This window comes from Lepisma saccharinum, chromosome 2, assembly GCF_977018435.1.
Source record: "Lepisma saccharinum chromosome 2, izLepSacc3.1, whole genome shotgun sequence".
In the NCBI taxonomy this organism is placed as follows: domain Eukaryota; kingdom Metazoa; phylum Arthropoda; class Insecta; order Zygentoma; family Lepismatidae; genus Lepisma; species Lepisma saccharinum.
In genome coordinates, this window is record NC_139230.1 from 92,989,920 (window position 1) to 93,017,215 (window position 27,296).

The window sequence follows — 27,296 nt, forward strand, 5'->3', positions numbered from 1 at the left end:
GGACAGCGCCTGAACACTTCACCCACCTCCCGCCAGAATTATAACCTCCGCCTACACCAGGCCCTGGTTAACCGTGGATATCCCTCCATCCTGGTCACCAAGCAAATATCACGAGCTGCCTCACATACCACTACCACCAAGAAACCTGCTACCACCAACCCACCTGCACTCATCACCCAATATCATCCCCACCTCAACAAAATCAGGCACACACTGCACTCTCTTCTCCCAATCCTCCACAGTGATCCCGAAACCAAAAACATATTTCCCGACAAACCCAGGGTGGTTTTCAAACGCCCCCCTAACCTCCAAAACATCCTGGTCCACAACACTCCGTCACCACACATCCAACACCCCCCTGCCCATAAATGCAACCGACCCAGGTGCAAGACCTGTCCCATCCTCATCACTTCTCACACCCTCCAGGTGCACACGGCCACTGGCAAATTTACCCTCTATCCCAAAGGGACCTGCCATGCCTCAAACCTTATCTACATCCTCACCTGCAACATCTGTGGTGATTTTTACCTGGGGGAAACATCAACGGCCCTCAACCTCCGCATCAATAACCACCGCTCCTCCACCCACAACCTGGACTTCACTGTCGCCGTCCACACCAACCACCACAACATCAGTTTCAACGACTGCTTCCGGGTAGCGATCATCCACCTCCTACCCCAACCAGCCAACACCTCTGTTCGCAAAAGATGGGAGAGGGCCTATATATCGGCCATGAGTGCAACCACTCCACCTGGCCTGAACAAGGCCACCCAGTAATGCCCAACCCTCACCCACCTTCCCTCCCTAGTTATCCCAACCCTCCCGCCCATCCCACCCATCCTACACACTCACAGTTTACGACGAGCCTGGTGACGAAACAGTGTTTTTTTCGTTCTACGCACCGCTTCTTCTTCAATGGGGACCTGGCAACTCTGCAGGACCCCAACTTCCGGTTTCGTCTTCTGTTTCTTCTCACACCGATGATGCTATAAATTAGCGAAAATTTTGAATTTTCCGACTGTCCGGTGAGTGTTTCCTTTTACTTTATTTGATTTATATATATATATATATATATATATATATATATATATATATATATATATATATATATATATACAAATAATGAAGGAGACAGTAAACACTTACCACACGAATAGATATAATTCAATATTTCGCGATCTGAGTCGCAATTTCAAGAAGGTAGATAAAAGATCGACGACACTTTGAGTAGAGGCACAGAATACTGACCGTAGCGTCTCTACGGTCAGTGTTGCCAGCGATGGGAAAGGGCCTATATAGCAGGCATGCACGCCACTATACCCCCCCGGACTCAACCTAGCCAACCAGTAACTCTTTCCTCTCCTCCCCGAAACTACCCACCCACCTTACAGTAAACACTGGCTAAAGTATTTCGTGTTTCCTTTCAACTGTTTCTGGCAACACTGACCGTAGAGACGCTACGATCAGTATTCTGTGCCTCTACTCAAAGTGTCGTCGATCTTTTATCTACCTTCTTGAAAATGCGACTCAGATCGCGAAATATTGAATTATTTCTATTCGTGTGGTAAGTGTTTACTGTCTCCTTCATTATTTGTATTTATCCGCCCTTCCGGCACCATTTCTGACCCTATTCCTGTGTTTTATATATATATATATATATATATTTAAAATATTTAATTTAAGATGTGGAGTTTAAATTTTCCATTTCACATACTGAAGACTCTAAATACAGCTACAAACACAAGTCACAAATGTTACGGGATATATTTATCTAGGAAAAATTGTTAATTGTACAAGAATTTCAAGCTCAAATTTACCTAGTAAACTTCCAAGATATCTTCCATCTGTCAGATTGTTCTGAAGTGGAACCTCAATTTTACGTTTTTCAGGGGACCAAGGTGAAAGAACTGAAAATGTGGGACAATGTAAAATTTGGGAAAATTTTATAGCATTGTGCTCTATTGGGACCATAAAGATTGAATGTATAATGCAGGAAAATGTATAACCGGGGAACGTAAAATTGGAGTTCCACTGTTAACAGATTGACAGAATTCAGTTTTATTTTCCACGTAATTTTTTTTTCTTTCCTTGATAAAAATAAAAGCTAAACTGTGAAAAACTTGTCTCAAGGCATTTAAAAATATGTACAAATTCAATGGGATTTGGATTCATAAAAGTTGAAATTTTTCATGTCTACAGAGAAAAATTCATGCAGAATTCATGCATAACTGCCAGAGCCAATAATTCATACACAATTCCTGAATCTAAAGCTAAAGGAACTTCCTGTGAGTAGCCACTCTGTGAGAGGAAGGAAAAGAAAGAGGTGGAAAAAAAGGAAGTTGGATGGTACAGTCCATAGTAAAATGAAAAATGAGAGGAGCTGTTTCTGTATTTTCTGAAACATCATTTAACAGCAACATTTAGACTAACATGGGTATGTAATGTCAACCAATTATAGATTTACACTTTACACTTCATTGAAACTGACACGGTAAGTCTATGCAAGAGTGTGCACGATCAGTTAATTCTTATCTGGCTTCCTTGTTGGTACTGAATGAATAACAAGCCTTATATATTTTAATCTTTGGTACAGTCATGGACACTTCTGGGTTGTAATGCTCTCATAATGATTTTACAACACAGAAGTGCCCATGGCTGTACAAAGACTTGGTACACACTAATTTGCTGATGTATCCTTTGGCTTCTAGAAAACAATATTACAAAATACTTAAGCTCAATCAACTTCAAGATAAGTTGAGAGGTTCTGTTTAATTCCTTTGATAACATACTCATAACATCAGTCAGTTTTTTCATGCAGAAAGTTATTTCAGTGTGCGTATGTATGTATGTATGTATGTATGTATGTATGTGTGTGTGTGTGTGTGTGTGTGTGGGTGTGTATGATACATGCAGGTTAACAAAAAAAAGATATTAGGAAATAATACAATAATAATGATAAATCTTAAATAGAAAAAGTTTCATTACCTTCCTCATCATTAACACGGCGTATCATTTTTACACAAATCTCTGGTATTTTAGGGAATTCAGGGCACTCCATGCAAATATCCTTCAATATTTTTATTACACGTTTCCTTACACTGACTCCTGTATCCTGCACACAAAAAAATTTACAATCAATTTCTTCAATGATAAATATAAATACAATCTACACATTTTAAATAAAAAGAAGAAACATCTAAAGTAACCATGCTTTACACAACCAGTAAAAATCTCTCTATATCAGCAGATTGGCCAGGCTGTTTCACAGTTTCATTTCATTTTAGCTAATATGCTGATAAATTAGTCATATACAGAATGAATAAGCACAAAACTTCTCAGCATTTCATGGAAGTTATGATTTGTAAATTCTAGCAAACTTTAACAAATGACAGTAAATGTATAAAAAATACAACTTAATAATGGAATTAATTCTGGTCTTCCAGATTACTTACCAATATTCGGGCAGAAAGCATGTCATAATATTTGTCAATAAGTTCAGGCCGACTGAGTACAAACTTTCCAACAAGATCAACTGCAGCTTCTCTCACCGATGTAGAATGGTCTAAAAAAGAGTGATGAACGCCAAGTTGCATATCTGACCTTGCCAGAACACCAGGATCTGCATCAACCACCATTGTTAAACATTTCATAGCCTTTGTGCGAATAGCAATAGAACTTTCTGTTAAAACACGTAGTATCTAGAATAAAATAAATGGAACATTATATTATATAATGTATGCATGCAGTTATTACATTAAAATGTATTTTTAATGTAGTCATGATCAAATGCAACAGAACATTTTTTTTATATTCAGAACAGTGTGTATTCAATCCCTCAGAAAAAAATAGCACCAAATACAAAGAAGGAATGTGCAAATGTGCAAAGTTCATGACAATTACCACTCAAAATTCAGATGTAAACCAAATTGTTATCTCTTGCATCAGATGATGACTCTTAAGAGGGAACCCTCCCCCCAAAAGAAAAGTTTCTCTTGTAAATATTGAGATGTTCCATGTAATGTGAAGGATGAATTCATTCCCACAATTAGATGATAAAGCACAATATGTTGCAAAAAATGGAGTGAATTTTGTTGCACACTGTTATTTAATATATGTAAATCTTCTAAGAGTGTGGTAGACAGATTACAAACCAGAAAGATACACTTGACTGCCCTATTATTAATGTACATCTCAGACTTCTAATCAATGTTGGCAAAATATACTGAGATGCTTTAATTGTTATTACTATTTTCTTTTGGTACATTCCAATCTTTGTTACGAGTGGTTCTCTTCTAAGAAAACAACTAAATATTACGCTTTACTTTAAGTTAGTTTTAGATCTGAGACCACATTTCTAGGTTAACTTGGGACTTGATCTACTGTGCAATATGCCTCCACCCAGAACTCCTCGATTTCTTTACATTTTTGCATAAACATGTTTAAAAATGCTTACTTGAAGGTTCTACAATTACTGACACAGTAAAAGTTGATGATGCACATTACCTGTTTCAAATAAGCATCAAAGCTCTGAGAAAAAGGCCTCTTTGATGCCAAATATCTTGACAAAAGTTCTGCACTTTCATAGTCAATGTAAGTTTGTAGAACCTGAGTTTTGCTTCCAACAGTCACTGAATCTTCAAATGGTCTAATTTTACAAATAAGAAATTGCTTCCTCTTTTCGATCAACCTAAATGTTTCTGCATTCTTTTGTTCATCTGACTGTTTCTGATGTTGTAACTCATCTTCATCTTCAACCTCTGAAGGCTCTGATGACTCCTCATCTGTACTTTCATCTGAAAAGCATTAACAATTAATATGAATTATACAAATTGTTTCCCCTTTAGGTTTCTTTTACACACTGCTAAAACAAGGGAATTATGAACCTCTTTCTAAATTTAACTTTTTAACATCCAATGCACATTTTTCTCCTATAATTCCAAGCCATGTTTTCGGTAACAAAACATAACTCTGTAACAATTTTCAAAATAACATTTACGCCAACATCACTGAGCAAGTAAATTTTATCTCTAGTAAAAATTTTAGTTAGCTGCATAAATTTTGTAAACAAAGTATTTCAGAAGCAATTTAAGAGTCAGTTAAAACATTAACCTTACTTTGATTTATATATTTACTTACAAATCATTAGCTTGTTGAATGAGGAATATTAGTAAATTACAACTGGATACTCTGATATGTCATTGGATTACATTATCTTGGAATAATAATTCTCCTTTACATTGAACCTACATGATATAGATATGCGTAGCTTTCATGAATATGAAAATATAACGTAAGTAAAAATATTATGCATTTCAATGATGCAATCCTGGATTTTTCACCAACATTTGGATTACCTAATTGCACCATTCAAAGGTAAATAATAATAATAATAATAATAATAATAACAAAAATAATAATAGTAATAATAAATGGCATTCCAAGACTGCAGAGAAAAGTATATATTAGATAGGTTGGAACACTGGTATAACACATGTAGTAGAACAAAGGTTGATTGGCTACCATCCAGGTGGTTTGAAAAATTACACCATGGCACCTGCACATCACACAACAATCAAACCTTGTTTGCACACCCAGTAGGCAACATATTGGAGGAAAGCTAAGCATGCATGCTGTGTGTAGAAATGCTCCAAAAATTAATCTGTTTTGAGAAGAGTACATTACTGCTATCTTATCATGCAAGCTTCAGTTGTGCAGGCATACTGAAACAGTGCCTGAAGAATGGATTTTCATATGGAATGAAGTACACAACACTTGTCATGACCAACAATATCTTATTACAACACCATCAATCAATGGATGGCAGATGAGAGAGAAACACAAATTCATGATATATAGCAGTATATTCCAGTCAACGAACATTCCTTATACCAATCCAATGGATTACTTGCACTTTTGGAATCTGCAGACGAGTGATTTTGATTGATTGATTTAGTTGGTGTTTTAAGTCTACATTATGCAGCAGTAAGGCTAATTGGGACCGGACCTACAGTTTAAAGTGGGATCCAAGCCACCATGTGTATTCACCGGGAATCTAACCTGGTACCCCTTGATTACAAGGCGACGTAGCACAGCAGACATTAGTGGGACAACATACGGAGTGTCTACAATTTCGTAAAAACAAAATTCCCTGACTTTTCCAAACCAAGAGCCACAATATTCCAGAGAAATTCATTACGACAATTCATATATTTACATATTTGTACAAGAAGGACACTACATTTTAGCTAACACCACACTTAGAAACCCACTAAAGGAAGTTAAAATTGAACACAAATTGAACATCAGAGGGTGAGCTTTTATGTAATACTTGCCATGTATTGACTAATGATAAACATTTTTTTAAGTAAAAAATTATAATTATAGCATAAATACAAAATTACAGTAAGGCTTAGTAATATGTGTATTAATTCTAATATGTACCTAACCAGAGGCGTAGCAAGGGGTGGGAGAAGTGGGCGACCGGCCGAGACCTCGAGCCTGAAAGGGGCTCGCGCTCCCAGGTTTATACGAAAAAATATACAATAATTAGAAGTGAGAAAAATATGTGAAAAAGTTATATTGTTTGCCCGGCAATAAAAGTAATACTGAATATGTTACATGTTTAACAAACTAAGAATAAAAGAATTTTCCGTTTTATCAATTCTATGTCTATTAATCATTCGTTTGTGCTTGGAAGCAGTGTTCAAAACCTTTGAACATAGAACGGGAAGGTTTCTCTCCCCGATGGTATACTTGGTTTACGCTTGACAAAAGAATTTGAAATGCACACACACACATAGGGTTACTAAAAATTTAAATTCACAAAAGATTTTATGGCAGTGTGTTATATATTTATCTGAATTCTGATATCATGAAACTCAAACGAAAGAATAGTCTTACTTATTGCTACAAACTTGCAACCCACAGTGGTAGATGTCGCAATGCATTGAAATCCAAACCTTACGCAGCACGGTGACAACAAAAGAGACTGAAAAAATCCAACAATTTTTCTTTGTTTTGGAGTTCTGTTAAACACAAGCATTATTGCAATTGTCGTAACTGTATGCTCTTCACTGCTGACATATTTTGAAGCCTTGAAGCCAGACACAGCAATGCACACAAAATGTTGTGCACGGTAACAAGCGGTTCTTCGCGTTGCTCACTTTATTAACTCTCCACCATGTTTAGTGTTCAGTAGTGATATACAGTAATGTCAGGTAAAGATCGCGATGTGGGAAGAAAATTCCAGTCTGGTGCGTGTAAGAGAAAAAGAAAAGCTGAAATAACTAAACAGAATTAAAAGTTCATGTGGTTCACTGATGAAATATCTGAAAACAAATGCAGGGGAAAGTGTTGCAAGTGTTAATGAAACACATGAAGATGAGTGTCAACCGGTACATTCAGAGGATGGTGCATGTGTAGATCATAGTGTAAGTTAATTACAGTGTGTTACTACTGTAGAAGATAATTCGAGTTCCTGTTTGTCAGTAAGCAAAGACTTAGCGGAACCAAGTTTCAATGATCCAGGTAAGTGGATATTACCTGTAAGTGATCAACAGCGCTGCGAAATAGTACGGAAGGGTCCATTGTGCCCTTTACTGAGTGACGAACAGTACCCAAAGGATGATCAGAGTAGACATTTTAGCAATTTTCACTATCACAGAATAATGAGAAATGGCGAGAACTTGAACAGACGTTTCTAACAATTGTGTTTATTGTTTTTCATGTAGATTATTCTCTGCCAAAGTTCCTTTTCTTTGATTGATATTTCATCATGCTACGAATGCAATTTTTACATGGTTCGATTTCGATGTACGTCTGTTAACACACACTGCAGAGTTTTAGCGATTACTTAAGGTTTTGTTCAATATATGCTTTCATGGTTAGGTTAGGCATGTTAGGTTTGGTTCCCTTAGCATTAAAATAAAGTCCCTAAATGCATTCTACTAGGGTTCCGATTTAGTTCTACATTCATTCCCATGCTTCTACGATATTTACTGTCGCTTGTCGATGGAGAATATCTTGTCCATGAGAAGTGTGCAAGGTAATTTTCAAGTTGTTTTTTTTCAACATAAATAACTTTTTTCGAGTCCAAACAGTGCTCATTACTTTAAGGAAGGTTCAAATTTCGTGTGACAATGATTTCCAAAATTCAACGATAATTAGTCTTTGTGCTGGAGAAATCATAAAACAATAGGAACCGTTACCAAAACATGAAAACAGTGAAAGTCACATCAACTCTATGTTAAAGTGGCTTGAATTAGAACAGCGTTTCTTAGAAGGGAGTTCTATTGACTATGTAACACAGTCACGTATTCAGGAAGCTAAAAAACTCACCATGCTATCGATAGAGAACGATATCGCCTCAACTCTGGACTATTCAGAAATTGTGAGCAAATTCAGCTCCAGGAAGAGCAGAGAATGACATTTTTAGGGTGAGTAAAATAAAATGATAATATTTCCACTTTCATAAGTTTATTACTATTATTATTATTATTATTATTATTGTTAAAATTTTGCTAATGTATGACTGGAGATTTTGTATCGAACAACACTGTTGCCTTGCATATTAATCTTGCCCAGGGCAATACGTTGCTCTGCCACTGTACCTAACACAAACCAACAAGAAAGTGGTAAATGCCAATAGCTACTTATTGCAGTAGATTTCTAGTTGAAATAATTAAAAACATGACCCCTTTTCCCAGAGAAGTAAATATGTAATTTCTACTGTAACTGCCAGTAATACTAAGTATATAAAACTGTAGCATAGTTTGTCCATAAAACATTTAAAAATTTCTATCTTGTCATTTTCTTCTTTCTTCAAGAACACATTTTTAGTGCACTTCCACAGAAATATTGATTTTTCCAGAAACACAGGAAATTTCCTTCACATTTCCAGGATTTCCACACTGGTAGACACCTTGAACATACACCTCTTTAGGCTGTAGTGAGGTCTGTTACAGTGGGAAGTGTTGTGTCAGATGATATTCCACAGGGGTGGCTCTCACATTAAACACAATAGGTAGATTACTTACGTGAAATTTAAAAGATTTCGTAATTCCGCGTTGCACAATTTAATGGTTCAATCCTATTAATTTCGAAGATCCACTGTCTTCATTCACAAAAGGGTACGGCGTTTGAAGTGGAGATGGTACCGCGTCAGTACATTGTTTGTTCCCGGGTGGCGGTGGTTGCGATTTTTCCCGTTCGGCAGCACTGGCGCGCGCATCTTGGTTTGCGTCGTCTGCTTCCTGTTGTCCGGTGGCGTTGTCAGTTGGGGGTTGGGGGGCTGGGCCGTGTTGCTCGGTAATGTGCCGTTCCTGTTCCCCGCGTGGCTGGAGGGGGGTCGAGTATGTGCATAGCATCTTTTCTTTTTCAGGTCGGGGATCTTTCTGAGGACAGGGTGCCAAGTTGGGTGTGCTTGTCCATTGTCCAGGTTTAGTGCTGGTTTCTGCTGGATGATAGCATGGGTTTCTTTGATGGTGTTTTCTATGACAGAGCCAGTTGGGTGAAGTATGGATATGGAGGAGATGGTGTGGTTAGTGGAGTGGAGGTGTTGGGAGAGGCCTGATTTAGGTGTGTCGTTTTTGGAATCTTTTACATGTTCGTTAATCCGTTCTTGGACGGTGCGGATGGTTCTGCCAATGTAGGTGTTGTGGCATTGGCATGTGGTCTTGTAGACACCGGGGGATGCAAGTTTGGGTAGGTAGTATCTCTTGAAGTTGGGTAGTGCTCTTCCGATTTGGGATATGGGTTTGTGTGCTACTCGGATGTTGAAGGGTTTGAGGGCCTTGGCAAATTTTCCAGATGTGGTGGGGTGGTATGGAAAGGCGATCCATTTGGGTTTAGGATTTTGGTTCGGGTTATCTCTGTTTCTTGGTTGTCTGAACTGGGTTTCTGTTTTTGCACACCACATGGATAGTTGGCGCTCGGTGTAACCGTTGTTTAGGCCTATTTCCGTTACGCACGCTATTTCATCTTGCAGGTCATCTTCTGTGCAGCTGTGTGTGAAGGCTCTTCTACTTTTACAGAAGAGCCTTCACACACATTATCCGTTACAGGAATAACTGGTAAGAGAAGATTCCCTTAGGAAAGAACACAACCTTTCCCTGGCCAAAAAAAAAAAAGGGGCTGTAAATTTTGTTCTCGTTCGGCTGTCTGAAACACATCATAAAAAAAGTCACGTTTTCTTTGCTTCAGTTAACTTCAAATTCACCCCCCCCCTCCCCCCTTTGCAGGGATCAGTCCAAACTCTTCCTCAACTTGCATTGTAATCCCCTCTGGAAAAGTAAACACACAACTTGCGATCTGTTTGCACCGAATGTGTATCCTAGGACACATTAAACAGTGCCCCACTCGATAATCTCTCTGGTTTGGATCCCACTTTAAACTGTATATTTAGTCCCGCTTAACTCATCAGCATAAAATGAATTCAAAACAAGCTTTACGAAACTTGCATACTTTCAGATTAATTGACAATTTATTGTAGGATTTAGGAGTATTCTGGAGGTCAAACACTCACTCTGCCAAAACTTTTTTTCTCGTATTCCCACATTGAGCATTTTTTTTTATTATTATTATTACCAGAAGCACGCTAATGGCTCTGAAGAAAAGCAGCGATTATACGAACTTTATGTGTTTTTAACTCTTGTTTTTCTTTCTGGAGATCGAATTTCGTTATCGTCAAATCAAAACAGCTTTGCGAGATTTAAAACAATGACTTATTCCTTCCCACTGGATGAGTCATTGCCGGCAAGCGACAGCTTTCCAGACGCTAGACTAAACACTGGCCCCAGCTGCAGCGTAAATACAATGAGACCCGCTGGAAGTTAGAGCAGCAGGTGGCAGAAGGGAAATCATCCCCACTTTAAAGATAATGCAGTCAGCAGTGAGTTGTCGAAGAACAAACTTTTATCACCAGTGTCAAAAAGAAAAATCATCCTTGCATTACGTTTTACCATGCAACAGACAATAATACGGGCAATATTTCGTATCCAAACAGCTGCATTCAAACAAGAAAGAGGGACCTGAATTCTGCAATTATCACATTACCATGTACACCAGTGGCGGATAATGAGCTGTTGTAGGAGAAGGGAGGGTCACTTTTCTTTTTCTTATCCTGCAGTTTTTGTTCGTTTTGAAGAAGGTATTCAGAACTGGTTGCTTTTTTTTTAGACGCCAAAGGAAAGGAGACCTTGTGCGCACACGAGCAAGAAAATCGTGGCCGAAAAAATTAGAAATGGACCCCCCCCCCCCCTTGTTTGCTGATAGAAAAAGGGGAGAAGTCACTCAGCCAACGGAACACTTCTTTGGAAAATTTTATGACCGGCCCAGTTGGGAAATATATGAAGCGGGAAACTGGACATACATACATAAGATCGACATCAACTTTTGCGGGAAACCTAGATGACAACCCATTAAGCGGGTTGACGATATTTAGTTGGCCTATGTGGCTTTGATTATTTGTAACAGTTTCCCTTTTTATATGAAGTTCTACAGGGCACAAAGAACACACTTTTAATTAAAGTTGCTACTGGAAGTTGTCAGCTACCAGGCCAAAAGTTGCTCACTCACGGGAAACTGCTGAATCTTGAGCTCAGAGCTAGACAGATGGGTGAGACTTCCAGGCGCCATGCATCTTGTATTTTGGAACATTCCTGCGATCTTATCTCGCATTTCTCATCTAACACCGGTGAATATTTCCAAGGTGGCACATTCAGCGGGGAAAGAGCTTGACCTGCCATGCACATTGACAAAGAATGTCAATGTCCAAAGAGCTTGACCTGCCATGCACATTGACAAAGAATGTCAATGTCCAGCAGACATTTCGGGTTACTTCCCTCGAGTTGTCAGCAGCTCTTAGGACAAGGAAACATGTCAAGGTCAAGTTAAAATAACGTCCAAGCTCTCACCACATTCGATCTTCTCTTGTCGACTTACAAAACTAGTTTTGCCGAATGGTCTTGTAAACAACTTTGTATTAAAAATTATCCGTATTTCGATTTATCCGTACTGAAATACATTATAAATCCTATCTTATCGGCTGGGGAATGGGAAGAACTTTGGATTAAAGAATACTTCGTATTAACCAATATCGTATTAACAAGGTTTTCCTGTATCTTTGAAATGCAGAGAATTTTTTCTTTGGCCACCTATTGCTCTAACTTCCAGCCGGTCTCATTGTGTTTACACTGCAGCTGGTGCCAGTGTTTAGTCTAGTGTCTGTAAAGCTGTTGCTTGCAGATAACAGCAATGACTCATCCAGTGCAAAGGAAAAAAAGAAAAAAGCATCATTGTTTTGAATCTAGCAAAGCTGTTTTGATTTGGCAATAACAAAATTAGATCTCCAGAAAGAAAAGCAAGAGTTAAAACAACTTTATATGCTTTTCGTCGGAACCATCCATGTGCGCTATATATATATATAAAAATCCCACAATGCTCAATGTAGGAATGGATGCTGAGACCCATAAAAAAAAAGTTATTCAAGGGGAAAACTTCTCATGAAGTGAGTGTTTGACATCGAGAATAATCTTAAATCCAACATTAAATCATCGATTAATGTGAGATAAATAACTATCTCCCATTTTGATATCTGAAAATGTGCAGGTTTCATAAAGCTTGTTTTGAGTTCATTTTATGCTAATGGGCTAATCAGGACTAAATATAGAGTTTAAAGTGAAATCCAATTCCAAACCTGAAAGATTATCAAGTACGATGCTGTTTAATATGTCCTCGGATCCACATTCAGTTCAAACAGATCGCAAGTTGCGTGTTTTCTTTTTCAGGGTGGATTACAATGCAGGTCGAGGAAGAGTTTGGACTACTCCATGGAATAGAGGAGGGGGAGGGGGATGAATATGAAGTTGGCTGAAGCAAAGAAAAAATGAATTTTTTTACGATGTATTTTAGACAGCCGACCCAGAATTAAATTTTCAGCCTTTTTTTTTTTGTCTGGTGCCGAGAAAGGTTGTGTTGTCTCTCCCAAGAGATCTAACCTTAGCAGTTAATCCTGTATGAACCCATACAAAATCCAACATTCATTTTGTCAGATTATCTCCAGACTTTTGCTGGTGCCAGTGTGACTGCTGTCAAGATTCTTCAAGTTTTTCTTGCAATAAATTAGAGATTGTTTTCCTTTCCAAACTTTACAAACTGGTTTCTCATAAACTAGAATTGTAAGAATTTCGTGGAAGAGCAATGACTGTGCACAATTGAAAGAAAATACAGTTTTTTAAAAAACTTTTTTTGTGAAAACGTTTTCATGTTGTATTTCCCTTCCCACAACAAGCATCCTGTGCATAACAGGTGGTATAACTACACAGGATAAGTGGTGTTACCATCTCCTAGAAATCATAGTGTCCACGTAAGCTCAGTGCCCTCATTTTGTGTAACATTTTTTATAGTTTCTTTAAAACTTACAATGTTATTATGTAGTGTATATAGAAAGCTTATTTTGTGAGCTATTACCAAGTATAAAACATCCATTATGGGGGTAATTTATACTGTAATTTATGTACACCTGAAACACAGGTGCCATCTTGAAAAGTTTGGATAACTCGAAGTCGACATTTTTTAGTCACTTGAACTTCATATTAACGAGTTTTTTCTGTACTGCTTTTGATCACAAAATGTGCCAAGTTTTTGATTCAAAATATTGTATTCATCATAAATATGTGGCCCTAACAAAAGGTGGTGGTGAGGGGGCATATCCTAGGTACATAGTCAATTAGAATTAGCTGAATGGATGCCAGTCACCCTCTGCATATTACACTAAAAATTCTAAAACATTCACAGATTTACCAACCTTTTCTTTTCTTTTTCAGCTTTTTATTTTTCTTACTTAGAAGCTTATTAGGTGACAACTTTCCTCCAGTAGATGGTCTATTTACTTCAGCAGCGGCATCCCTGTACCACTGAGCAATATAAAAATGTCTGGCATAGCACAAGGAATGGTCACTCTGTCCATTAACAGCCAAGTAATCCAAAAGTACCCTCTGAAGAAATTGTGTTCGTGCTTCATCAGGATCCAGATCTTCCATGTTTTTATCTTTCTGCAAATTTAAACAAACATGTACACGTAATAGAAATATATGCATATATGTATATTCTAAAGATACATACATAACCATTTCACTTGCACATGCAAAAGACTTATGTGCATGTGTAAGAGATATTACCTTCATTAAATAAGACTGGTTCTAAAACTGTTTCCTACTTCCTCAAATAAAAATGCATAACCGTGATATGTCATCCTTAGTTAAATTTTCTACAGTTGCCTTATAACAAAGTAAACAAAATTTAATTAACAAATATTATGTTTTTACTGGGGCTGATAATGTTTTGACCTAACCATTGCTAATGCCCATACCCTTAAAAATTTCTATTGATCTTTGAATATCAAAGAAATTTAAAGTTGTGCGAATAGTTATAAATATTTTCATACCGTGAAATAAAGTACTTTGGTCCATACGAAAGCAACCTTTTGCATGCTGTTAAATGCACATTATTTCAAGAGAATTCCTCAAAAAATGTATATCGTAGGGATGGACCAATATGAAATTTACTGATATGAATAACCAATATTCTGTCATCCAGTCATGTACACTTCTGGGTTGTAATGATTGGATGGGATCTTTAAAACCAATGTGTGTCCATGATGTAAGTTTTTATTAATTTTATTTTGGGAATGTAACAATGTATTTCTATACATTCTTTACACTCTAAGACAGACAAGGGGCATAACATGCTTACTGTACACCAAAATATGTAAATTAACATGTACATTTTCTTCACTATTAGTAGAGACTGAAGGGAAAATAAGATTAGTGTAAACCATGATGGAAGCAAAATGAAAGAATAAATACAAATATTACAGGAAAACCTCACCAATCTAATATTGGATGGTATAAAGTATCTTTCAATTGAAAGCTGTTTACATTATATGGCAGAAAATACATGATTATTAATGTATTTCAGTGTGGATAAATGGATATATGGTTCCTTTTTAATTCAAGGTCATCTCTGGGTGCCTTCAACAAACAAATCTGCTTAATTCAAAATGCCAGTTCTAACAAGTCAATGAAAGACCCTTGTAGGATTGTAGATGGTTGGAGCATGCAAACAAGTTAGGTGGAATTATGTGCCTTCAAATGAAAAGCATTTGAACAGATACTATCGAATTGAAGTTCAATAGTGGTTAAGAGAATTAAGTTAAAATTAAAATAGTAAAAATGCATTCTGGTTCAATTAGAGCAAAGCTGTAAGCTCACCTAAGGTGGTTATGGTTTCTTCACATTTTTCCCTATCCTCAAAACCGAAAACTGGAAACAATTGTAATTTATGACAAACCTGTTTGTATTGGTTTCAAACAGAAAGGAAACAGTTATTTTCACATTTCCTCTGAATGAAAGCTCATAGGATCAATTAGCATCTGAGGAGATACACCAGCAGATTAAAAGTTTACCATTGCTCACTTGACCTAAAAGCTGGGGAGGGAGAACTGTGAAGTTTGTTTCTGTGTTGTAGGTGTGTCCCCAAGCAAAGGCAGTGATCCAAAATAATAATAATAATATCATCCTCATATTAACTGAGGAAAGAACTTTGTTTTCTCAGCATAATCACAACATGGTCACCATCTTGAAGTCTGCCATATTGGATTCAAGTCATGATTTTTAAATGGAAAGAGGGTTATTATGATACATCAAATTGACTAAAAACTCCCAGAAAATTAGTGGTGTAATTAATTTTAACTATGCTCATTCATTTAGATGTAATTTAACAGGTAAACAGTAGAAAAATTAAGAAATATTTTCCATTGCATGTCATTGAAACATGGCACTAATGAAAGAGGAAAGAATGAAAATCATATTGAATTTGAATTTAAAATTTTGGGTGCATTAGCACTTAGGCTATTTTGCACCCATCACATTATATGGGGTGCAGCCCCTTACCATAACTAAAATAGCATAATCGCAGTGTCACATTACTGAAATATTAAAATATTCTGACTTTCGTTAAAAGCAGAGGCTGTAAAGGAACACTCGGAACACACAAGGACAAAAACAGGACAACACACAAAATTATACTGACCATAGTACCAGTCACCAGAGCCTCGTTTGTCTGTAAAATGCAGTCCAGGGCGTACTATGTGGAAGTGAGGTTGACAATTGGGTATACTACTTACACGCCGGAAATCATATTGATGTCTGGATAATGGAGGTACCATATCACTCTCACATGGTGTAGACAGTGCCACATGGACAAAGAAGCAATTTTCCACATTGCAGAAGCATATTTAAAAGCCAGATTTCATAGAAGTGGGACTATCAATGTCTGTCCCGGTCAACTGCACCTTACACATGTGCTACCTTCTTTTTCTATGAGCATGCACAATGGAACTCTGACTAATGACACACTCCAAAGAATGACATCCAACCCCTGACTTCCTTTAAATTCTTGAACCCCAACTTTCTTTGCTACTGAAAGAGCCTTCAACTGACATATATCCATAGTAACTCCAAACCCAGATTGTACTTAACCTTCCTTTTATGGCTTTGCAATAAAATTGGAGGGACAGAAAAGTGATGTTATATAACTTTACAAGCTTCTTTCTCAATAGAATGTAAATAATTTTCAGTTTTTAGAATCGACTGTGTTGAATTTGCAACATGAACTGACATGATACCGCTCTCTACTTTCCAAATTTTGAATCCAAATTAGCTTGTATGTGACATAGCTGCTAGAATGACACACGTAAAGCAGGCACGCAAACCTTCCATTCCTCCCCCTTCTCTCCCTCACTTTTTAGGTCAGTGACAGCTGGGTAGATGTAAACATCTTTCTGCAATCTGGATGATCTTTCTCGACACCAGTGTTGAATGATCCCAGGACCTTTCACATGGAAAGAGATGGGGAATGTTGTTTTACTCCTGTCTGAACTTCATAAACAGGTTTCTGAGGAATTAAAATTGTGGGCTGCTTTCAGGAGCAGGTGGAGGAGGAAAGGGTCAACAAAAAATAATCATGTTGAGAAACTTACAATCGAGTTATTGAATTGATAACTTTTTATGGACTTTCTCAGCTACTAGGGGTGTCCCATAAGTAGTGAGCCTGATAGGGTTCCCATAATTCAATCTGAAAATTATTTGGGGATTTGAAATAGCAATTCTTTGTAAGTGTATATGCAAAGCAGTGTCCAGTTCTAACCATCTTATTCTTCTGTGCAAGAGCTAGAAGTGTGCTAAGTGCGTAACGTCAAAAAAAAGAAGAGAGAAGAGATACGAGCAGTGATCAAGTATCTGTTGAAAAAGAGGTTGAGTCCCAAAGAAATCCATGAGGATACGGTGACAACATTAGAAGAGGACGTTCCATCCTCTGCCACGGTGAAGAGATGGGTAGCCAAATTTAAGCGGGGGAGAGTGAGTGTGGAAGATGACCCTCGCCCAGGCAGGCCAGTGGAGATGGTGTCACAAGAAAATGTAGAGAAAGTGCACAAGATTATTCTTGCAGACAGACGTGTGACTGCGATATCTTGCAGAGGAACTGAAGATGTCAAAATCAACAGTGGAGCGCATTGTGCATAACCAGTTGGGGATGAAAAGGTTTCTGCACGTTGGGTTCCAAAACTTCTGACAAGTGAACAAAAGTTGACAAGACGCATGATCTCGGAACGAAATCTTGAGCCGTTCCAGGCGGATTTGATGAACGACTTGTGACTGTTGACGAAACCTGGGCTCATCATTATGTAGTGGAGGCAAAACAGGCATCAAAACAGTGGAAACACCCCGGCTCCCCCACCCCAAAGAAGGCAAAGTCCGGTCCCTCTGCTGGGAAAATGACGATGACAGTCTTCTGGGACTCTAAGGGTGTTTTGTTGGTTGATCATCTCCGAGAGGGAAACACCATGATCGGAGAGCATTATGCTACCCTGGTGAGGCAATTATGGATGTTTTGATGACTAAGCGATGGAGAAAGCTCTCTAAAGGGGTGATTCTGCATCAGGACAATGCACGTGTTCACACATTGCTTGTTGCGATGGCAACCATCCGTGATTGTGGGTTTGAGTTGTTGGAACATCCCCCTTATTCACCTGTTCTTGGTCCATCAGACTTTCATCTCTTCCCTAACCTGAACAAAGGTTTGGGCGGTGTGCATTATCAGTGTGATGATGAAGTTATCAGTGCTGTGGGTGACTATTTTGCAAGCCTTGAGGAAAACTTTTACGAGACCGGGATAAAAGCATTGCAGAAGCGTTGGCAAAAGTGTGTGGACCTGCAGGGAGACTATGTAGAAAAATAGGTTGCTATTGTGGTTCCATCCTGTTCCCTTCTAGGTTAGGCTCGCTACTTATGGGACACCCCTCGTATTTTGTGAATTACAGCACATGTGACCTTTTTCCCCCAACAATCACAGCAGTAAATGCCTCTCACTAAATAAATAGAGTGCACAGAGCACTGGGGGTACATACGGTAGAATCTGGGATTTTTTTTTTGCAAGGTTTTACTTTATTGTGACCAGAAACATCTAATTATAAAGTGGGAAAATATAAAATCTGGGAACATGATATTGGATTCTACTCTATTGCTCAAATCTCCCTAAATATACTCCCCTGAAGAAATTCAGTCACCATGAAATAGTTAACACTTGTGATTCATTCCAAGCCTCTTATCCTTGCAAGTACAAATTATGCTAGAACGTTAATGCATAATATATTAAATCACACTTACTTTCTTTTTCTTTTTGTCCATCATTCCACTCTCTTCAGCTTCTCGTTTCTCTTCTTCTTTGATTTCATGAATAATTTGATCAATAGCATCTAATTTCAATTGAGACATTACAGCATCTTTTCTTAATCTTGCTGCTACTACTCCCAAATAATCTAGGGAAGCTACACGTAGAGACATGTCAGTTCCCTTATTTACAAAGTTTTGTACCTGAAAAAAAATTCACATTAAACAAAAATTACAAACATGCATACATGAAAAAGAATCACAGGTATAATGAAGTTTATTTATTTAAATGTAGAACTAAATATTAAAAAACAAAAATTCAAATGAAACATGTTCCATGTCTCTCAACACAATGTATTTCAAAAAATTAACTCCAACTTATGTTCAACTTACAAGAAGAGGCTACGATGATGTGAAATTGAGTTTAGGATGAGACTTCGTGTATTGGTAAGGTACCCTATAGGCACTGATATGCCAAGTAACAAGCATGCACTCACCATCCATTTTCAATAAAGAACACTTTGAAATTTTGAAGCTTTCCAAGTGTGCCAGATGAGATGAAGATCTTGTCTGACTGCTAAATGGCCCAGTGGAAACGTGTTAAGTTTCATGAGCCAAAGGATCTCAGTTTGATTACCGGACATTAGCCCACACTTTTTTTTTTAAGAAAATTATTGTGAGAATTTGCCTTTTATTTGCTATGCAAATTGTTGAGAAATATTTTGTTTTCCACTTTGAATCATGTATATAAAAAATGTTAATAAAAGTGCTGATTGTGAGTGCTTTGTTTCTTAATCATTTTTTTTGAAAAAAGAAAATGTATACATTTCGCTACACATAATATTTTGTTGAATATAACACATGGATATAATATGCAAATGTTTGTAAAATTATGATAAAATTGAAAAAGTACCAGGAAAAATTATTTACAAAAATAAAATGGAAAAAGAAAACATTAAAAAAGAGTATTCCCCCCAAAAACATTAAATAAAAATTTTATTTTATCTTTACTTCCATAAATTAGTAAATAAAATGTAATAAATGGTTGGTCGAGTTAACAAAAAACAGTAGGGGCAATGTAACCCAGAACTTTAGGTGCATCAAACTGCTATGCTACCACCGAGCAATGGCACACTTGACAGTCTGACCTCATGAGATGCTCTTGGAAAGCTTCAAAACTTTCAAGTGATTTTTCTAGGAAGTGGCTGGCTAGTGCATACTAATACCTTGGCATATCAATACCTACAGATACCCTACCACTACACAAAGTCCTATCCCAAAGTTAATTTCCCAAACCGTAGCCTCTCCTTGTTAGCCATTTATGTCAACTCAGGTTATGGTAAGATATTACTTCCACTTTTCCATGGATTTAAATTACAATTTCGATTTGGCACTTTCATTTATGGCATGTCTAACATTATAACAGTGCAGAACAATATACAAGGTGGCCACATGAAACCAGTACACATACCAGTCGGCATAGGAATACAGGTTATTATGAAAATATATTGATGTGTACATGAAGGACAGGATCTAATTTCAGTTAGATGTTGTTTATGTGGGCTTGTGTAGGCAGAAGTGTCATGACTGTCTGGCAATGATAACTTGATAACATGACTGCAGTGATTTCTGGATATTGGTGAACGGGACTTCCAACACTTGCTACAACAAGTAGGCCCTGTCATTACATCATTACTTCCCATCTAGAAGTACATGTATTTGTATATCAACCAGAAGGCATACCGGTTTCATGTGGGCCACCTTGTATATCTACTACAGATTTCCTCTCCTCCATGGTTTAAAAAAATAGTCTTACATTAAGAAAATTAAGTATCAAAAATTGCACAAAATGCAAAAATATTAAAATAAAATGCTATTTGACAAACAACTCTACATTTTGAACCCGGGTCTTATCACAGAATGTGATAACACTAGAGTAGCCTAGCTACTGATATAACACATCAACATAATGAACTATGTTATTCTAAGTTGGAAGTGGTTGCATTAGATATACATAAAATTAATTACAAGCAAAGAACACTGTAGATACTTCATTCATAAGTAACACAATGTTAACTTCTACTTACTAATAATTTTCCCAGTAGACTCAAGAGTAACTCTGCTGCTGGCCATTCAGGCTTATTTACTGTGGTAAGAAGATCCTGAACAAAGTTTTCAAATAATGGGCGATAGTCAATTTCTTCATTTTTGTTCCCACATTTGTTGAGGAATACAGAGAGAAAGTTACCTGCAGTTCTCATTGCTGTTTCATACTTGTTAATTATTAAGACATCTCGATCCACCTTATGAAGAAAATATAAGAAAACTTATAAACAAACAAAACAATGAAGGATAGCAATCATTCTCCTATAATTGAAAAGATACAAACGATTTTGTTTTATATTTATTTGTGACAAACTACTACCAGAACTTTTAAATGTTCAGTGATCTTCCTAGCTATTTCTGCTCCATACATTGGGATTGGTACATTATAAAAGCTCAGATTAACATAACATAAATTTATAAAGTTGCAATTTTTCACATCTACGGAGAAAATTTCATGCAGAATTGGTTAACTTGATCGATTATGATTACTCTATAAGTACAGTACTAAAATCATGTTCACATAAATCTTGGATGGTAACTTGGTTTAAATACCGAAGTCCATTTAATACCATCTACAATTTCTGCTAGTCATTAACTTGTGTATGGGATTTAGTGACAGATTCTGGAAATAATTGTTTCAATGTGTATGGGATTTAGAGTGACAGATTCTGGGAATAATTGTTTCAATGTGTATGGGATTTAGAGTGACAGATTCTGGGAATAATTGTTTGAAAGTCGATGGATTTATCTGTGTTGGGTTAATGAACCAAAATTTCTTAAGATTACATTGCTAAACTCTTGTTCATATGATTCTTGAATGTGCTGGCTGATTTAGATTAAAAATTATGAATATTATGTCCATAAATTTGGAAGCATGCCATGCCATTTGGCATATTCGAAACAGCTAATGGTAAAAACTGAAAATTATTTAGATTCTATTGAGAAAGAAGGTTGTGAAGATGGGATATTTGTATATTAGCTATCTAACAGTGCTTTTCTGCCTCCATAAGTTTATTACAAAGCCAAAAATGAAACGTTAACTGATGACACACTGAAGAGAAAACCACAAGAAAGATCCATGTTTTACCTGCGACTCAAACACAGAGCCCCTGACTTTTCCGTGCATTGTGCTAACAGCTATAAAGGACAGAGGCTGGCTGAAGATAGCTTGAACTATGGTGTGCTTAGATAAAATAGCATGTGTAATCAAATATAGCCTACAACTACACATTTTGTATGAACACATGAACTAACATCTTGTAACAATATTTACATTTGCACATAACAAATCAACTGATCTTAAAACTGTTCTATCTGTGATGGCAATATTACACAAGTACACAGAATATAGTATACACTTCTGTGAACATTATACAGAGACTGTATTTTAATACCCGCTTCTTACAGCTGGGTATACAACTCAAGTTACTTAAGGCTTTGTGCTGCAAAGTTTGTAGCTGATCAAAACTTTTCAACGTGGAGAGAACAGTTATAGAAAAAGCAAATATATACAACTCCTTTCTTTCAAGTGTGTTTCATGTTAAAACACCAAAGCTATGGGTTAGACATACAAGTGACCCTTGTAAATCAGAATCTAAAATTTCTTGCTTGTACACTTCTGTTCAGATAAACTGGCACACTCATTTGAGTTAAAGTTCAGTTTTGGAGCAGATCGAGTGTGCATGATTAAAAGAAAATAACATTATTTTAAATCTTTTTTTGTGAAAACGTTTTCATATTCTATTTTCCTTCTTACAACACACATCCTGTGCATAACAGGTTGTGAAGATGGGATATTTGTATATTAGCTATTTAAAATACAAATATCCCATCTTACAGTCTCCTAGGAATCTTTGTGTCCATTTGAGCTCCGTTTAAGCTGAAAATTGGTGCAAATTCTAATAACGACCCCTTCAAAATAAAACCCTCTTCCCGGGAACTGTGAAAGGTCGATGTATCAACAGTTGACTATATGGGCTTTCTGGAAGTGAAGAAACCATAGCAGTTTTTATTTTATTTGACACAGCATTGCATTAATAATTACAATGTAAGGTTTTCCTGTAACCATTTTCTTTCACTCGGAAAGTCAGAAAATTCCCTGCATGTGGTGAAACACTTTAGTAGTAAGCAACACTGCATAGTGGTTTTCCAAACATTTACTTCAGGTGTACTGCCACAATCGATCAGCTCTGAAGCTGAACTTTAACTCAAACAAGTGTGCCAGATTATCTGAACAGAAGTGTACTTTCTGCAAAAACTGAGAATTAAAACGTGCATGGTTACGCTCCTTGATGACTTTCATATTTTGAACTGTATTTGTAATACATGTTCACTGCACCTTTTACATAAACTTCTTTATTCTTTACATTTTCTTAAATTGTGAAAAACCTTTACAAGACAAACCATTTGTCATCTGAAACTCATCACAGAATCAATTCTAGCAATATGAAGACATGTTTCATGGTATCAAGAATCTGAAACCAGAAATTTAGTATGGTACTTACATTAGCAGTTTTATCATCTTCTTGTTGCTGCTCCTTTACTTCCTCTTTTATCCTTTCCTTTGGGTCAGAAGTGAGCCTCTCCGGTAGAATCACAACACACTGAATGAGCTGAAGAACCAATGCTGTTAACATCTGGATATGCTCTTCTGAATTTAACCTGTAACTTCTTAAACTTCTTTTACTACTTGGCAATCTTGCTATTGATGCCAAGATATCATCCAGTAACAACCTTCTATGCTTCTCATATTTTGTGAATATCTGAAATGGGGAGAATTACAAAATTAAGCAAATATGTACAGTGATTTTGTGTCCCATGTTTTCCATTTTTCCATTATATATTCAATCCTTATGATTCCAATAGAGCAAAACATAACATTTTTCCAGGTTTTACATTTACCCACATTAGGGTCGTCCATTTTTTTTTTTAAGTTTGCAATTTTGGTTATCCACAAGGTTGACCCTCTTTCAGATCACATAAGTTACCCCTCTGTAAAATTTCTAACAAACTGAAGAATATTTAGGGGTCACTAGGATTGATCACTTTTAGGTATGAAAGAGAGTTAAATAAATCAAAATGTAGGAACTGAAATTGTCTATATTCTGCATTATTCAGTGGGTTTTAATCTCTCAAAGTCATTGTCATCACATTATATATCAAAGCAACAGGAAATTGTTTTCTCAAATGCCAAAGGGTTTGATACTCGAAAGTGGAGCAAAGAATACTAGAACCGAAGGGATGGAAAATTTTTAGATGAGATGTAGGAACCTGTTGATAATGCTAGTTACAGTCACTATTTTAGAATGGCTGATGTCAATTCGCTTGCAAAATTCAGTGGTGAAATTAATTCAGTTTCAGCAGAAAGGTATTTAGAAGGTTAGCTGGAGGAATGAGCTGCCTAGATGGAAAGATGAACGTCAGGATTACTTTTGTCAGACCTTTCCCAGACAAGAACGAAGTTCGGAACTTCCAAAATCCTAACAGTGTGTTCCAGAATGAACAGCCAAACAACTGGAGAGATTGCAGACCAGCAAGGAGTTATTGCTACAGAAACAGAACTACGCCTTATAAACAAGACTGGAGAACAAATCACGGAACAAATAGTGTAAAGGAGGTTGCAGTGCAAACCGATGCTTCATCCACGGATGTGAGAAGTAATTTGGATACAGATAATTCCTCCTGGAGAAATTCAAAACCCCATAGTTCAGGTTCAAATACCAGAGACCTAGACAGGATGGCTCTCTCCAGAATTTCAAACTAATTTCCACTAAAGATGCAGAAGTGGAAACTGGAAATTATTTCAACTGTTAAAGAAAATTTCCTTCACACAAGTGTTTTGTCAATTTTCTTTGTTGTATGGGAGGAGGCCATGTAATGCCCTGGAGATTACACTGTGATTCTTTGTTACTTAGTTGAAATATTGTGTTCGTTTGTTTTTTAATTTGGCAAATATTTATGATATCATAGACAACTAGTGTCAGATGGACAAACAGACTAACCTTGATGTGCCATGAGCTGGCAACATTTAACAAACTGATAGATTTATCAACATGCAAGAAATATCATAGCAACGAAAGAATAGTGGTAAAAAAAAGTTGAGAATAATTGTAATATGTGGTTTAAAGTTTATAAATTGATGTTGAGAGCCTTTATCTAAAAATAAACCTTGCTTTAAGGTGAAATAGTAAGATTATAAGGGTCTTTTGATAACGACATGAGGAACGACTGAAAGGTACGTAACACACCTAACAACAAAATAAGTCCGCCATACAATTTTAGCACAAAATCAATGGGATTTGTGTATTTTGCATAATTTCCAGAATAGCTGGACTCTGTGAAAGTATCAGCATTTTGTATCTTTTGCATGAAGACTGAATATCAGAAAAGTATCAGCTGATATTGATGTGGGCTCATTTTTCATTTTAATTTATTTTATGCAAAGGTTGAGGATACAACAAATACAAATCTAATGGTATACTTACTGTAGTAACCAATTTCAGTGCAGAGAGCTGAAGTTCACTGACACACTCAACAAAAAATGGAGACACTCCCAATGTCGATACATGCAAAACTGCAGTATCTGTCAGAACTTGGATGTTTAGAAGCTCTGCTAAAAGACTGACAAGTTCATGAAGCTTGTTATACAACGTAAGAATGCTCTTCTCTCTTACTTCCTTGGCATGGGCTCGTTTCTTTCTTGCATTGCCAACATATTTATCTGAAATGACAAATTTTAAATAATTAAATGTAGCCTAAGCATTGAATAAATTTATGTGGTACTCGATAAATATTTAGGCTGCTGTGGGAATTGTATTATATATTATGGACTTGAAAATAGGCTATCTACAAGAATACAGCTAAATGTTCTGTGTGTTGTCACGGACACTTCTGGGTTGTAACAACCCTGACTGACTGATGGACCATTACAAACCAGAAGTGTCCGTGACTGTACTATTGCCACTGAAATCATAATGGTACTTTTTCACCGTATAAGAGCAGTATACATATGTACATACATACATATGCATATGTACAAATGTACTGCAATCCTTAAAATTGAGAAAATTTGAACTGCTTCTATTGATTGATTGATATTTATTTTACTTCGCTTTTCTGCCACTTTTCGCTAATTGTGAAAATAATGATGAGTGATGATATGATGAAATTCATGAAGGGACACTTACAAAGAACACCCATGCCCAGGCCAAGATTCTAACCTGGGACCCCTGATGTCGTAACGGGAACTGCTTGAAGTGAGGATATGATGTTACACTTGAATATGTAAAATTCAAGTATAATTCCTGGTTTTCAATGCAAACTTTCAAAAAATTCAAGGGTATGAGCCTCTCATCACCCACACAAATATATTAACACTATAAAGGGTCTGTGTGATTCCAACATATCCAAAATTTCTAATTCAAGTCAGATAAATGGTATATATATTTAAAATATTTAATTTAAGGTGCGGAGTTTACATTTGCCATTTCACATATACTCAGACTCAAAATACATCTACAAATACAAGTCACAAATGTTACGGGATATGCTGATCTATGAAAAATTGTTAATTGTATAAGAATTACAAATTCAAATTTACCTAATCAACTTCAATATATCTTATCTTGCAATAATGTTCCATCTGTCAGATAGATTGTTCTGCAGAGGACACTAATGAAGTAAACGGATTCAGAGAGTTCTATTTCATTTTTCAGGTAGCTTCCTTTTCCTTCCTTGGGCCGGCATCTGTGGTGGAGTGGTAAGCAAAGTGCAGTACAATACTAGGGGTCCCGTGTTCAAATCCCGACTTAGACATGGGTTTCCTTTATGAGTGTCCCTTCATCATATCATTAATCAACTTCATTTTCGCGATTAGCCAAAAGTGGCAGAAAAGTGAAGTAAAATAAACCAAATCACAATCAATCAATTTTCCTTCCCTGATAAAAATAAGCTAAATTGTGAAGAACTTGCCTCATCTCTGTTCAAGAGACAAATATAGATTAATTCAATGTGATTTGTATTAATAAAAGTTGCAATTTTTCACATCTACAGAGAAAAATTCACGCAGATTTCATGCACAATTCCCAGAATTCAAGGAATTCCCATTGAGTAGCCACCCTGTCACAATAAAAGGTGAACCTTGATGAATGTTGATTGCTTAACATGACAGAAACTGTATCATACCAACTGAAAATAGCCTCCAGTAGGACAAGGAATAATCTGGCTTACTTTTATACAGTGGAACTCTGACTTTACTACCCAGATTTTCAATCTTTCTACTTTATAATAAAAATATTTTTAAAAAATAAATAATATATTTTCCCACAGTGTAAGTTCTTCAGCTACAGTTCCCTGAAAAATATATAATCAAGGTTCCACTGTAATATCACATTTATTAAATTTGGCTGTAATATTTTAAGGTGAGTTTGAGAGGTGTCTATAACTTTGGAAAAAGAAAATTCC

The 27,296-nt window shown here is 36.6% G+C and overlaps 1 protein-coding gene across 4 annotated transcripts in view; it reads right to left on the minus strand.

Moving 5' to 3' along the window:
- Positions 1-27,296, minus strand: part of Nipped-B (Nipped-B cohesin loading factor) — a 293,544-nt gene that overhangs the window by 68,510 nt on the left and 197,738 nt on the right. For all 4 annotated transcript variants that reach the window (XM_083117506.1, XM_083117505.1, XM_083117503.1 and 1 more), the window contains 8 exons: positions 25,319-25,554; positions 23,339-23,596; positions 20,816-21,031; positions 18,726-18,932; positions 13,805-14,051; positions 4,504-4,793; positions 3,453-3,698; positions 2,986-3,112 (listed from right to left, as the gene is read on the minus strand). In XM_083117506.1, the coding sequence (XP_082973632.1) occupies positions 2,986-3,112; positions 3,453-3,698; positions 4,504-4,793; positions 13,805-14,051; positions 18,726-18,932; positions 20,816-21,031; positions 23,339-23,596; positions 25,319-25,554 (1,827 nt within the window). The remainder of the gene's footprint in view (positions 1-2,985; positions 3,113-3,452; positions 3,699-4,503; positions 4,794-13,804; positions 14,052-18,725; positions 18,933-20,815; positions 21,032-23,338; positions 23,597-25,318; positions 25,555-27,296) is intronic.